We start from the raw sequence: 13,436 nt of genomic DNA, 5'->3' as shown, positions 1-13,436 counted from the left end.
CAGTTACCGTTTGGAATCTAGGAAAAAAGATCTGTCTTTAATAGCACAAAGGATAGCATCGTAATGCCTTAGCACCGATGACAGAATAGTTTGTGTCATCCAAAACAATAAAACATTGTGTATACTCTGAAGCAGTTAACTTTGCATGTTTTCATTTGCAAAAAATAAAAAAAAAATTGGAGCTGAAAAGGGGAACAAAGCCAACCAATGGATGAAAATGTAAACACATTTTTTATCTTACATGCCAAGGCAAACTTTTCTAAGGTTATTACATTATTTTTTCCAAGTAAACATTCTGTTCACATACAAGATGGATATCACATGGATGAGCACCCTGCTTCTGGCTTTTATCATCTCCTGTGTCATCTATTCATCATGGAATGCCTTGTATCGGAAAAATAACCTGCCACCAGGACCAACACCACTGCCTATTGTTGGCAATATCCTACAGATAATGAAAGGGGACCTTGTCAAATCTTTAATGAAGGTCAGTTTGATTGAAAAAATAATTTAGAGATGTGGATCAAGTCAGATGACAGATCGTTCAGAGAGAATAGAGGAGATTCAGAGATCTGCTCAAAAAAATCACAAACATATGATCTTTCTGAGTATTTAAAAGAATGATTTCATTTTTCGTGGAATCAGTCTGAGATCTTTAAACATTGTACAAAAATCTTTGCAAGCCCTCTAGAGGGTTATTGTTGGGAATAATATGTTCTGTGTAGTTTAATTTGCACTAAAGATTATAAGTATGGAGAATGAAGTTTGGAACTAGGCAGAAATGGGTTAGTTAGGCACGAAGAAGAAGAGAGGTGTCTAACGATTAGACGCCAAGGCAACAAAGAGGTTGAGGTTGGGCACCAAAAAAAGGGTGTTAGGGATTAGGATTAGGCAGCAGGATGGGATTTTATCACTTAAAGTAGCAACATTGTAGGGAACAGCAAATAATATCACCAAAACAGAAAGAGACATTCTATAGTGTATTAGACAACAAGTACATGTCTCAACACTATTTTTAGCAATACTAAGAAAATCACCAGTGTAATGTTGCAAAATGTTTTGCAAGAAAAGCACATTCTGATGGAGAAAAAATATTTAGGTATGCGTGCTTTTTATTTGACCTAACACAAACTTCAATTTGGTTTCAGATCAGACCAAATTTTGCCTACCATGAGCACCGGACCTTTCTAAACAAGCCACTTAACTAGGGACAAGTCCTCAAACTTCACAGCTGATGGTGCAATTTGTTGATTTTTAACATCATATATGAAGAAATATGTGAGTGTATGTGGCCAATATTAGTTCTAATACTGAACCCTAACTGTGAAATAAAGTGAGAACAAGCAAAAGTTTCTTTTTCCCATCACAATAATTCAGAACCAATGCAAAACGGTTCTTTAAGTAAACTTAACTTAAACAATATCAAATATTTAGAAAGGTGTTTGCTAAATTTAGCAGTCAAATAGACAAAGCAGCAAATAAAAAAATCCTACCGTTCCCAATTCTAGAACAAGTAAGTTCCATTGGATTTGATATTTTCACTAAAGTTTATGGCAATGTAAAACCCACATAATGCAAGTCAAATGCAGATCAGAAGGTGAAGATTAAGGCTAAGAGAACCTCGCAGTTTACTATAAATGATCTTGGAGGCATCACAATGTATTGACACAAGCTTGAAGCCTCTAGGCTCAGACTCTAAGGCTGGGTATACACGTGCAATAAATGTCGTCGGAAAGGATCTTTTCACGATTCCAAAGACTGCACCGTTCTGCCCTATGGAGAGGGGAGGGGGAGAACAACGGAGCAGCACCCTGCTGTGCTCTCTCCCCTTCACTTCCATTTCAATCGTTCGTCATCCATTGTCCGTGGATCCACCAGGATGGTTGTTCAGGCAATGGACGACGGGTGCTGTACACACGCCAGATTCTAGTCTGATATTGGCCCTGAGCAAATTATCGGACGAGAAGCATTGCAAGTGTGTATGTAACCTAAGAATACAGAAGTTTGTTTAGGGTTAACAAACTCCTCAATACAGCAGAAGGAAGTAGTTTCATAGTCTCTGCCCACAACTACAACTGAATATTCATATCTTACTTCCTGAGACTTATAGAAAGTGAATAGATAAGTGCCCATGCAACACCATCAAGCAGGCCAATGAGTGCAAAGAGGAAGCCAAAGTAACCTGTCAGTTTAACAAATCAGCCCCGCATAGTACAAGACATGGCTATTTGATGCAGAAATGCCAGCTGTGCCCCAAACACAGAAAATTAGTATTTTGGAATGAGGGAATAAGTTAAGCAAAATTCTCTTTTACATCCTCCCCAGACCTAAATAAGCATTTAACAGCCCCACTGGAAAGAAAGTAATTATTGAAATGATTGGTCAGGCTTTTGGAATCCTTTCTGTAAATAAATCTCCCCATCTTGACATATGTGTCAGTCCTGTGTTTGTTGGAAATTGTGCTTTTTTAATTTCTCCCTTAAGAAACAAGTCCCAATTTTAGTCCTCCAGTCCTCCCCCCTTTTTAAGTTGTAGAGAAAATTACCTATTATTTCCTTGCATTCTGAATAACAAAACAATGATATCCTCTGTTTTAGTTTGCAGAGAAATATGGATCGGTATATACTGTGTATTTTGGCCATAATCCAGTTATTATCCTAAGTGGTTATGAAACTGTAAAAGAAGCCTTATTGGACCAAGCAGAAGAATTTAGTGGACGGGGAAAAGTTCCAAATTTTGATGTTATTTTCAAGGGTTTCGGTAAGTTTAATGCAACATGAGACAGGAAACAGTAATCTTACTATTGGTTGTTGTTATTGTGGTATGTATTGATATATACATTGGACATGATTTAATAAAGAAATGTAGGGGAATTTTCACATTGCAGGGGAAAATTTCCTTTTCTTTGTAAGTGTGGCAACAGGTCATTTTGAAAAGAATACCCAATCATGTGCAAAGATTTTACACATAGAATGACTGAAATCAAGAAAGCTTCATCAGATTTACTGAGCTTAGTAAAATATTCTCTGTGAAGGTGGGATGTGAACAGCCTATTTTGCTTTATTAAGTCAACCCCAATAGTACTAATATTATTATTAATAAATATAATATAGCACCAACATATCACGGAGCTCTGTACATTAAATTGGGGTTGCAAATGACAGACAGATACAGACAGTGACACATGAGAAGGAGAGGACCCTGTCCAAGAGAGCTTACAATCAAAAAGTTGGGGAAAGTAGCACACAATAGAAGGGGGGATATGAAATAGTGGGAAGTAGTGAGGGTTTTAAGAGATAGAAGAAGATGGGTCGGCAAGTTTTAAAAGATGTGTTTTGAGCGCTCCTTTAAATGTGCAGAAAGTAGGAGCAAGATGAATAGAACGAGGAAGACCATTCCAGAGAATTGGAGCAGCTATAGAAAAGTCCAGGAAGCCATTAGTAGGCCATTGGAGGAGCCAAGAGATAGTCTAGGGGAGTATGTTTCTATCAGGACAGACGTGTAAGTGGGACAAGAACTGTGAAGGGATTTGAAGGCAATGCACAGGAGCTTGATTTTGATTCTAAGGTGAAATAGAAGCCAATGAAGAGAACTACAGACACAGCAGAAGAGTAGTTTCTATATAATTGTGACAATATTCTTGTTTGGGTTACTACCTTTGTTCTATGCACTAATGTGTGTTCCTTACTTTATACAGTACCACAAAAGACAATGGCACTTTATAAAATAAAGTAAATCTTTTGGAAATGGCTTAGCTTACAATTAAAGTCAGCTTTTCAGTAACTATACAAATCTGCCACAATAGATTTCTAACATATTATAATTTACAATATTCATGTAATTTTTCACAACATTTGTGCATTTTATTAATAAGAAATAATCCTTGAGCTCCGATTATGTTACTTTGCAAAGCATGAAGGCACACATTGGTGATTTTGGGAGGCTGCAGGGGCACATTGATTGTCATGGAAGGACATACATTAGTACCATCATTCTTTTCTCTATTCATCATTTTTTTCTTTTTTCAGCCTGTTGCATGCAAGTACAGACAATGTACCTGACTGCCCCACTTTACCTTCTGTAGCTGGAAGCTCCTACAGACAAGGAAGCCTGATTGCTCAACATCTTTGCGCTGAGCAGAGATAAAGAAGCCAGCACTGGCATTAAGTCCTTCTCAACTCACCAAGGACTTGGCATCCTGATGGGTGGACGGGCTGGGTGCCAACATCTGCTTGTTGCACTCTCAGCTGGTGTGGCCTGCACATACAATGTGGGTGCAGCCAGCCTGGGGGTAGATACCAGTATACTAATGCCCTAAGTGGGTTGATTACACTGGGAAATGGCACTGTGTGCCAGCATATGCCCAGCCTCTTGCAGTATCTATTGAAACATTAGCCTTCAACTCCTCCTCCATAAAAACAAATCCTATCTTCCCACCTGGAATGATTAATGAATTCAGTTTTAAATGCAGAAATCCATAACACAAGCAACACCCGTGCTGACTCTTTAATATGCCAACGTAGACTCAAATGATCTTTTTTCCTCAAGTAGAAACCTCCGCCAAAGGTTGCCTTATTTACAAAATGAGCTAATATTACAATCACTTTGAATGATCAAAAAAGTTTAACTATAACTCTGTCAACTAGGTTTTAACTATTTTTTTTAGATTTCTGCTACAACTGACCAATAAATTCAACTATATTTAGGCTGGGTGATTGGTCATTGCATATGGTTATAGTACTTTGTATGTCTTTGCTGTATTTGTCCAATTATTGTTTTTCAGGAGTTGTGTTTAGTAATGGAAAACAATGGAGGGAATTACGCAAGTTTTCAATCACCACACTTCAAAATTTTGGGCTGGGGAAGAAATCTATTGAGGAAAGGATTCAGGAAGAGGCTGGGTTCTTGGTTGCAGAAATTAGGTCTCTGAAAGGTATGTTGTTTGCTTGCATGTGCTGGATGGAATATATTATTGAACACACAGCCAAATTTCAGTAGTGCTTCAGTTGTTCAGACATTCTCATCTAGGGTTTCGTAGAACTCTTGGGTTCCTCTTGAAGCTGGCATGGGTTCTTTGAGCTGTGGGTGATTGAGCCCTCATAATATAGTACCTGCATACCTAAACACTTATACAGTAATTGTTCCATAAATATATGGAGTGCATTTAGGTGTTGTAAACTCATAAACTAATGACTTAATTCTCATATTTTGCATGTAGAAAAATCCATCAACCCAAAAGGCCTCCTAGCCCAGGCGGTCTCCAATATAATTTGCTCTGTGGTGTTTGGAAATCGTTTTGAGTATGATAATAGGATTTTTAAACAGCTCCTGAGCATGTTTGCTGAAGTATTCAAAGAAACAAACAGCACTTGGGGGCAGGTAAGTGACAATGGTGCTAAACTGAGAACTTGTCACCAAGCTTGATACTGAACACATCAGTGTGATGTGACGCGGGGATAAGGGTTCCAGGGATAAATGTCATTGAGATTAGAAAATGCAAAATTCTGATTTGTCATCAGGGCAGGAATAGGGGGAAATCTTTGAAAAGGGGCATTTTCCCCAATGGTGGAAGTTTGTCCTTTGCCTTGTGCCTCCCTCCTTGCTGTGATTGAAAATACAGAAAAGAAGGTAGATTTCTCCGTAGTCAGCCTTGCCACACCCTGGAAAACTGATATAAGAACCTTACAAAATATTTGACTATTTCAGTGGACTGCCATATTTCTGTAATAAAATGCATACCATGTTTCTACCCGAATGTAATTGAAAAAAAGTTCCAGGATTTGTACTTACTTTAAATTAATAAATTATTGGTCTGGTGCTACTTTTTCCCTACAAGATGCCTTTGAGGTCCTTAGACTGTCTTCATACTTGAGTCAATGTACTCTGAAGCATTGATTTATCCTGTTTTTTAAAACTTTGCTAACCCTGCATCTAGCACTTTGCTCACTCGTTCTCCCCCCACCCCTCCTCAGAGAAAAGAATGGCGCTGTATGTACAGCCCTCAATAATTCATCTTTAGTCATTTGTTGCTGAAATTATTGTGAAAGATTGTATCCAAAGACAAAAATTGAGTGTGTGTATGCAGCCTGAGCTTGTGGAGATTCTAGCGTAACTCCATTGACCTCAGCTCTTAAGATGCGCTTGGCTACATCAGCAACATTCTTAGCAGCTCCAAATTCCAAAGCCATGTAGTCTGAACATTTGAAACAAGACCCAATATGCTAGCAACAGAAACCTTTAAAAAAAAGGAAACCCCTTTAAGAGGGTTGCTTTAGGTATTTACCAGTTTGATTGGTTGAGCCAAATGGGCATAAATTCTTCTAACAGTATACTAGATTTACCAGAGGCTGTCAGATAAAATAACATCTTTGAGCCCAACATTCAAGAAATATATCAGGGCTGTCCATTTTCAGAGGTAAGGAGAGCGGAATTTTTCCCAAACCATAGTAAAAACAATTATTGTGTCATTACCTAATAATAATAAAGCCAACATCTAGAAAATGTGTGTTGAAAACTAAGTAAATTCTATGATTCAATAGAACGAAGAAGCTGCACTACCTTGAAGTAATCATTTTCTGTATGACAGTTTTTTTACACCATTGTGGAGGAGTTTTGGTCTACTCTTCTTGCTTCAGGGAATTTAGATTAGTGGACAATAAATCATGCACAGATCTCGTGTCCCACCTCAGCATTCCATTGGGGTCTGGGTCTGGACTTTGCTTGGGCCATTGTAACACCTTGATTCGTTTCTTTTTCAGCCATTCTGTTATAGATTTGCTATTGTGCTTGAAATTATAATTTTTTTGCATAACCCAATTTCAAACAAGCTTTAGCTGTCACACAGATGGCCTCACATTTGATTCTAGAATATTTCAGTATTCAGAGAAGACTTTGCAACCATTCTAAACCAGCCATACCTGTTCAATCTTTTTCTAATTGTACTGTCATGAGCTTTAACATTTAGGGTTCTAACTGAGGCCAGTAAAGTCTAACTCTTTTTTTTTTGCCTTGTGGTGAATTTGCAGTGATGTCCACTTCTGGGAAGATTGACAACTGTCAACTTGTGATTAATCTTTCTGACAGAAGAATGATGGACTTAAAGTGTATCTAAACTCAGAATTTTAACCTTACATAAAAGGGTAGACAACCCTTTTATGTAAGGTAAAAATTCTGTTTGTTTTTTTAAAAAAAGGGTGCAGCACCGCCTCCTAATTCTTGATCTCCTCAAGAATGAATGAGAGCCTTCCGGGATACCTACGTAACGCATCGTGGTAGGCTCTTGGGTGCTTCTTCTGCACATGCCTGAACATCTTAGGCATGGCCAGAAGAAGCCCTTCGGTCAAAAGGGAAAAAATTGCAGATCTCACACATGCGTAGTGATATTGGCAAGTTTTTTTCCCTTATACGTCACCTGATCTCACGACTGGGTCAGGTAATGTAGGAAGTAGAGCCATGAAGAAGAGGAGAAGATGCCGGCACTGGAGTGCCAGGACTACATGAAAGAGACCTTCAGACCGATCGACTGCTCTGCGGGATTAAAGGTAAGTGTATTTTTTTGGTTCGGTGGAATTTTGAGTTTAGTTCCTCTTTACAATTGTTTAGATATGGCTCCCCAGATTGATAGGCAACAAAAATTGGTTCTCTAAGATCATTTCTGATGTCTTTCCCCCTGAATTGAAATCAGCAGGAGAAATAGGTGAGAAGAGGTACAAATGCAAAGAGAAAAAAATAAATAAATAGGGGGCCCTAATGCCTTGCAGGCCTTAAAGTTAGGCTCATGGGCTGCCTGTTGGACAGCCTTGAACTAGGCATAATACAGCAAAAATTATGCACTAAGTAGGGTACTTAATAACTGCATCCCTTTGAAGGCAGTGGTAAATTGCCATAACCCGAGCTCTGTATCTTGTTTATTTAGTTGCAGTATATGTTCCCGGGAATCATGAACTATATTCCAGGACCTCACCAGGGATCAAAAAGACATTTAAATGCTGTACAGAAATTCGTCATTGAGCAAGTGAAGAAAAATCAAGAGACATTTGATCCCAAATGTCCTCGGGATTTTATTGACAGCTTTCTTCTTAAACAGCTGCAAGTATGTGACTATATATAATATATTATATAGAATATATACTAGAATATAGAAGATATATATATATATATATATATATATATATATATATATATATTCCTTATTACTATAATAATATATACATTCCTTTTTATTACTATAGTATTTTATGTTTTTAGGAAAAGGATAATCCACACTTTGATACACTAAACATGATTATGACAATATTCGGACTGTTCTTTGGTGGAACCGAAACACTCACTACCACCCTACGATATACCTTTCTGATTTTTATTAGATATTCTGAAATACAAGGTAAATGCTGGGGAGAACTCAACAATGAAAATGTATAAATAAATATTCAGTGCTATATTTTCTAGAATTCAGTGATGACTTATTGGTCACTTTGTATTACTGCAAACTCAACAATGCAGATGTGGTTTGAACCAAAACTCTTTGGTGTTAAATCCCTCACTTATATTTAAAACATAGGCAAGTGGAAAAATCACTTTCACTGAATGTTTATGGAATTTTAGATTCACTTCATGAAGATTCACTTTAAAAGAAGTGCAGAAGCATTGGGTTTTTTTACATTTCATTGTATTTGATTGGATGTTCTTTGGAAAAGGAATTTTTGCCACATCCCATAAGTAAATTTTCCTTTGAAAGGTGAAAATTTGCCTTGATGAGTAACCAGCCTAAACTATTTTAGTAAATTGTCCACATTTTTTTTCATTTATACTAAATTAATATTTTTTCAAGACAAAGTACAAAAAGAAATAGATCAGGTAATCGGAAATAGTCGTATTCCAAGCACTGAAGACCGGAGCAAGATGCCATATACAAATGCTGTAATCCATGAGATCCAGAGATTCATTAACGTCCTCCCACTTAATGTTCCGCACATGGTGTTAAAGGATGTCAACTTTAAGGGATATACTATTCCTAAGGTAGGACATTTTGGCTAATTTTTTAAAACTTTTGTTTGATGCAATACATTTTAGCAACTTTTGAATGTTATATTTAATGAAGAGCACAAACAGAAAAGCATTTGGTCATTTATTCTTTTTCTTTTCACATTTTTTTCATGTTTATTTATTTTGTATGTCTTTAGGGTACAGATGTCTATCCATTATTGTGTTCTGTTCTTTATGACCCTAAAATGTTTGCTACTCCCAACAAGTTCAACCCTAATCATTTCCTGGACAGTAATGGCTGCTTTAAGAAGAATCAGGCGTTCATGCCATTTTCGGCAGGTATGGTAACATTATAAAAAAATATTTTTAAAGAGGAACATAAACCCACCTATATAAGATAATATTTAAAAGAAATTCCTAAATTTGTTTTTAATTTGTTTTCTTTGAGTCCAGTGATGTCTTGCAATTGAAAATTTCTATTGCTTGGTCTTCTCCTGGCCATTTGTATTCTAGCCCTGATTTCTATTTACTGATCTTCACAAGATCTCAGACTGTGAATGCACACTAAGTGTTTTATGTATAAAATTATTTTGCACAGCACATAATGCACATTTGTGCCAGAAGTGAAAAATGCTACAAACATACCTCTTACAGCCATCCCATGCATGCACAGTGGGTGCTCCTGCTGGGAAATTCTTTTACCAGGGTACATACAAACATGTATGCCCATCCTGAAAATTCAAACCTATACACCCAGTACCACCACCATGTGGTGCATGCAAACTACATGCTCCAGCCAGGAAATTTTTTTTAAGACCAATTCACACCAATATTTTTTTCACCAAAAGCATTTTCCAATGAAAGTGAGTGAAAACACATTAAAATGAATTATTATGTATGTTCAACACATTTTACATGCATACTGTATTGAATGTCAATTCAAATGTCAATAAACATCAACAAATGTGATATGTTGCTGCACTCATAACAAGTACCAATGCCCATATTTATCCATGCATTGACACACATTTTATGTATTTATATTGATTTATTCCAATACAGATGTAAAACCCAAACTGAATGACATTTAGTTTCTTTAAGCATGTAAGCATACAAAACTAATGTTTGTAAATCCTATGTTGTTTTCAATACTGTGGATCTGCACCACCTTTGTAGTTACTTTCAGTCTACATGCATGCACGGCAGTGATCCTCTGCATGGCATTTCTTATGGCAGGTTTCTGGGAACGAAAATTGTGAAATCTGCCTGCACAAAAAGCATCAACACAGGAAATGCATTTGAGGGTGGTATTGCAGAAAAGCAGTTAAGACCGGGATAGTGTGTTGTCACCCCAAAATTTAAAGATTCTAAAACGTATCTCTATGAGCGATTTTCTGGTATTAGAATTGTAATTAGGCAAGGGAACAAATATCAGAACACCCCAACAGCATTCATTTTCAAATCAAGACGTACAATTAGCAAGCCGATCTATTCCCTTGCAAGGGGTATTCCATATAGCTTAGTAAAAAAGATAAAGCTCTCCTAACCTCAACCATCTAATAGCATGCAAAAAAAATGTTTTTCACAGCATTTACTAAGTGACATATCCCTTGCAAAATGACACTTCACCCTGGTGGACAGTCTAAATTATTTAGTAAATCAGACCCTTTAGGTCAGTATAGCAACCCGACATCCGGCATATTTAGAAGTGGAGACCAGTATGGCAACCCACGAATTTCTCTCAGTACAGGATTCCCTGTACTCAGCCATCAGTAATACAAGTACACTGAGATATTAAACTTCTCATAGGTACATACATACACTAAATACAATTGGAAAACTGTATGTCTGTCTTGTCAGTAACAAACAGATTATTTCTCTCATTTCATGAACTATACTAGAAGAAAATTACTTACAATGGAGATGAAATTGAATTCAATACATTTCAATATTTAACTTTTTTTTTTTGTAGGGAAGAGACTTTGCCTTGGAGAAGGTCTGGCCCGTACGGAGCTGTTTCTTTATATAACAACGATTCTACAGAACTTCAAACTGACTTCTAAGACTAAATTTGTGGATGAAGACATCCAACCCAGAATGGCAGGATTCGCCAATGTCCCCAAGAATTATGAGATGTGTTTCATTCCTCGAGCATAGAGTTTTATCCACCTACAGTGATTCAGTTCTAAGCAGTTATGAAACTATAAAAGAAAAATTGATGGACCTACCAGAGGAATTTAGTGTATGTGAAAGGTTTCCAACTTTTGACAATTATTCCTAAGGCTTTGATAAGTTTATTGTAACATGTCTTATGTAGGTGTCACCCTACTTGTTGGTACCCACGGCTCTCCCAGCCAAACCCTTCTGCGGCATCCTGTAATCCTGGCCTAGCTTTCAGACTCACTCTCTGTCACTGCCTGACAATGCATGCAGCCACACTTCCTGATATAGCATGTCTGTGGGCAGTCATACCTCTGATAATCCACTCTTTGTTGGAGTGAACCCAGGGGCCACAACCTGGCAGTACACAGCTGCAAAGAGCCCTCTTTGCTTAGTAGTGAAGACCAGGTGGCGCTTAGATTCTGCACCCTGAGTGATTCCGCATTACCTGCTGGAAGGGAATCATAACAGTAGCTATGACTATGCAAAAGTGTATATTGAAGATGGAACATTTAAAAACTTTTTAGGTCCTTCTAAAAATATTGCTATTAAGTACGATGAAAACTGATTCATTTATTGGGAATTTTACCTATGAGAGAAGTGCATTGGAGTTAATCGGGAAGCTGAAATGATGCTGGCTTAAATAGATCCTAAACTAATAAACATATCATTTCATATTACCAGTCCTTGGGTGGCTTCATTTGTTTTCTTTTTTCAATTTTTTCCTGGTGATCCTGGTAGTGACACATTTTCTGTCCTAGGTTGACACAACTCAATGTACTTTATCTGTACTGTAAGGTGGGATGAGTGTAACTTTGTCACCCTAGGCTTCTTTCATAGTTTGAATTACAAACACTTCCCTTCTTGCCTTTCAGGAATGTTTCTATGCTTAAAGATCTAGAAATGGGAGGAGGTTCATGTCCTGTCTGATTCCAATCCATTTAAATGATTAGATCTTATGGAGTTAAGTAGCTGACCAATCAAATTTTAGGTTCTGCTTGGTTGTGGTTAGATTGGTCATGTTGGTAAGTAAGCTCCTTGGACATTGTTAAAGTAAACCTACATTGTGTTTACATTAGAAGTTCAGTACACTCAATAGAGCTGATAAGAATCTGACTAGAACTTTGTTACAATGCCCTACAATGTTTGTATCTTCTGTAAAGTTTTAACTACTTAAGAATTTCTGAATATCCATTCACAATTTGTGACTCCTAGGGTATGATGGGCACAAAAAAGGCGAAAAGACAATGCAGCAAAAAGCTGGACTCATCTCTTGGGCGTCTCTAGACCTTGATAAAGATGTCACCCCCACCTAAGCATCTCAAGCAGAAGCTCAAGAGAAGTCAATGATATCATTAAACTTTTTTCCCATACTACTGTTATTTTTTTTTTGGTGACCTTAGCTGCAGGGAAGGAAGGCCACAAGCCAGGTTGACCCCCGGCTAAATATCTAATTACCCAAAAATAACTCACATATGCAGCAATAAAGGCATTAACAGAGTACATTTAAGAGTTTTGTAAACCAATATACATGTAGTCCCTGGGTTACATACGAGATAGGGAGTGTAGGTTTGTTCTTAAGTTGAATTTGTATCTAAGTCAGAACCGCTACATTAGTTTATTAAATGCAATTAGGACAGATGTTTGTCTCAACATATTATTAGGCAGGGTGATGTCAGTTACTGCATAAAATCCTCACTGTAAACCAATCACAAACAAAGCAAAAAAAAAACTTCATGGAGCCTAGACATTTGTTTGTCCTGGTCAATAAAAAGTTACAAGATGCTACAGATCAGCTCAGCTCTTAAGATCACCCACAACCTTAGCTACGTTTAGCAAAAGATTTTTTGTGCAAGTCATGCAAACTGCCTCCCTCCAAGCCTCCATGCTGCACACGAGGGAGCAGGGAAGCCCCGTTCGTACCTAGGAGTCGTCTGTATGTTGGATGTCCTTACCCAGGGACTACCTGTAATCACATTTTTAACATATCCCTGCAAGAAAACCTTTGAACCCAACAAACTTTCTTTTCCAGACTGTTTCCAATGTCTTCCACTCCGTAGTATTTTCCGTAGTATTTGGAAACCATTTTAAATATGATAATCAGAGTTTTCAGCAACTTTTTAAATTGTTTGGGGAAACATTCAAAGATGTCCGCTCTCTATGAGGACCGATAGGTGGCATTGGTACTACATGGTTTACCAAGGAACGCTGTTTGTATGAGTGTAGTAAAACAAACATGGAGCTGAGCTAACCAATTGTTTTATAGTGCTAACATATTAGGCAACACTGTA

General features: G+C 37.4%; 1 protein-coding gene across 2 annotated transcripts; it reads left to right on the top strand.

The window, feature by feature from the left end:
• The first annotated feature begins 293 nt into the window (after positions 1-293).
• On the top strand, positions 294-11,825 carry LOC140343433 (cytochrome P450 2G1-like). Of its 2 annotated transcripts, none has more exons than XM_072430103.1 (9): positions 294-487; positions 2,598-2,760; positions 4,784-4,933; positions 5,219-5,379; positions 7,916-8,092; positions 8,248-8,383; positions 8,831-9,018; positions 9,183-9,324; positions 10,958-11,825. In XM_072430103.1, exons 1-9 carry the CDS (start codon positions 311-313, stop codon positions 11,140-11,142), a joined length of 1,479 nt encoding a protein of 492 aa, XP_072286204.1. In that variant the 5' UTR covers positions 294-310; the 3' UTR covers positions 11,143-11,825. The 2 variants fall into 2 exon arrangements, with proteins under 2 accessions (XP_072286204.1, XP_072286205.1); XM_072430104.1 differs by lacking the exon at positions 294-487 and adding an exon at positions 1,176-1,278.
• The last annotated feature ends 1,611 nt before the right edge of the window (positions 11,826-13,436 follow it).

This window comes from Pyxicephalus adspersus, chromosome Z (assembly GCF_032062135.1).
Source record: "Pyxicephalus adspersus chromosome Z, UCB_Pads_2.0, whole genome shotgun sequence".
NCBI classification, from domain to species: Eukaryota; Metazoa; Chordata; class Amphibia; order Anura; family Pyxicephalidae; genus Pyxicephalus; species Pyxicephalus adspersus.
Note: the sequence above shows the minus strand (reverse complement) of the source record. Positions and strands in the feature narration are given on the sequence as shown.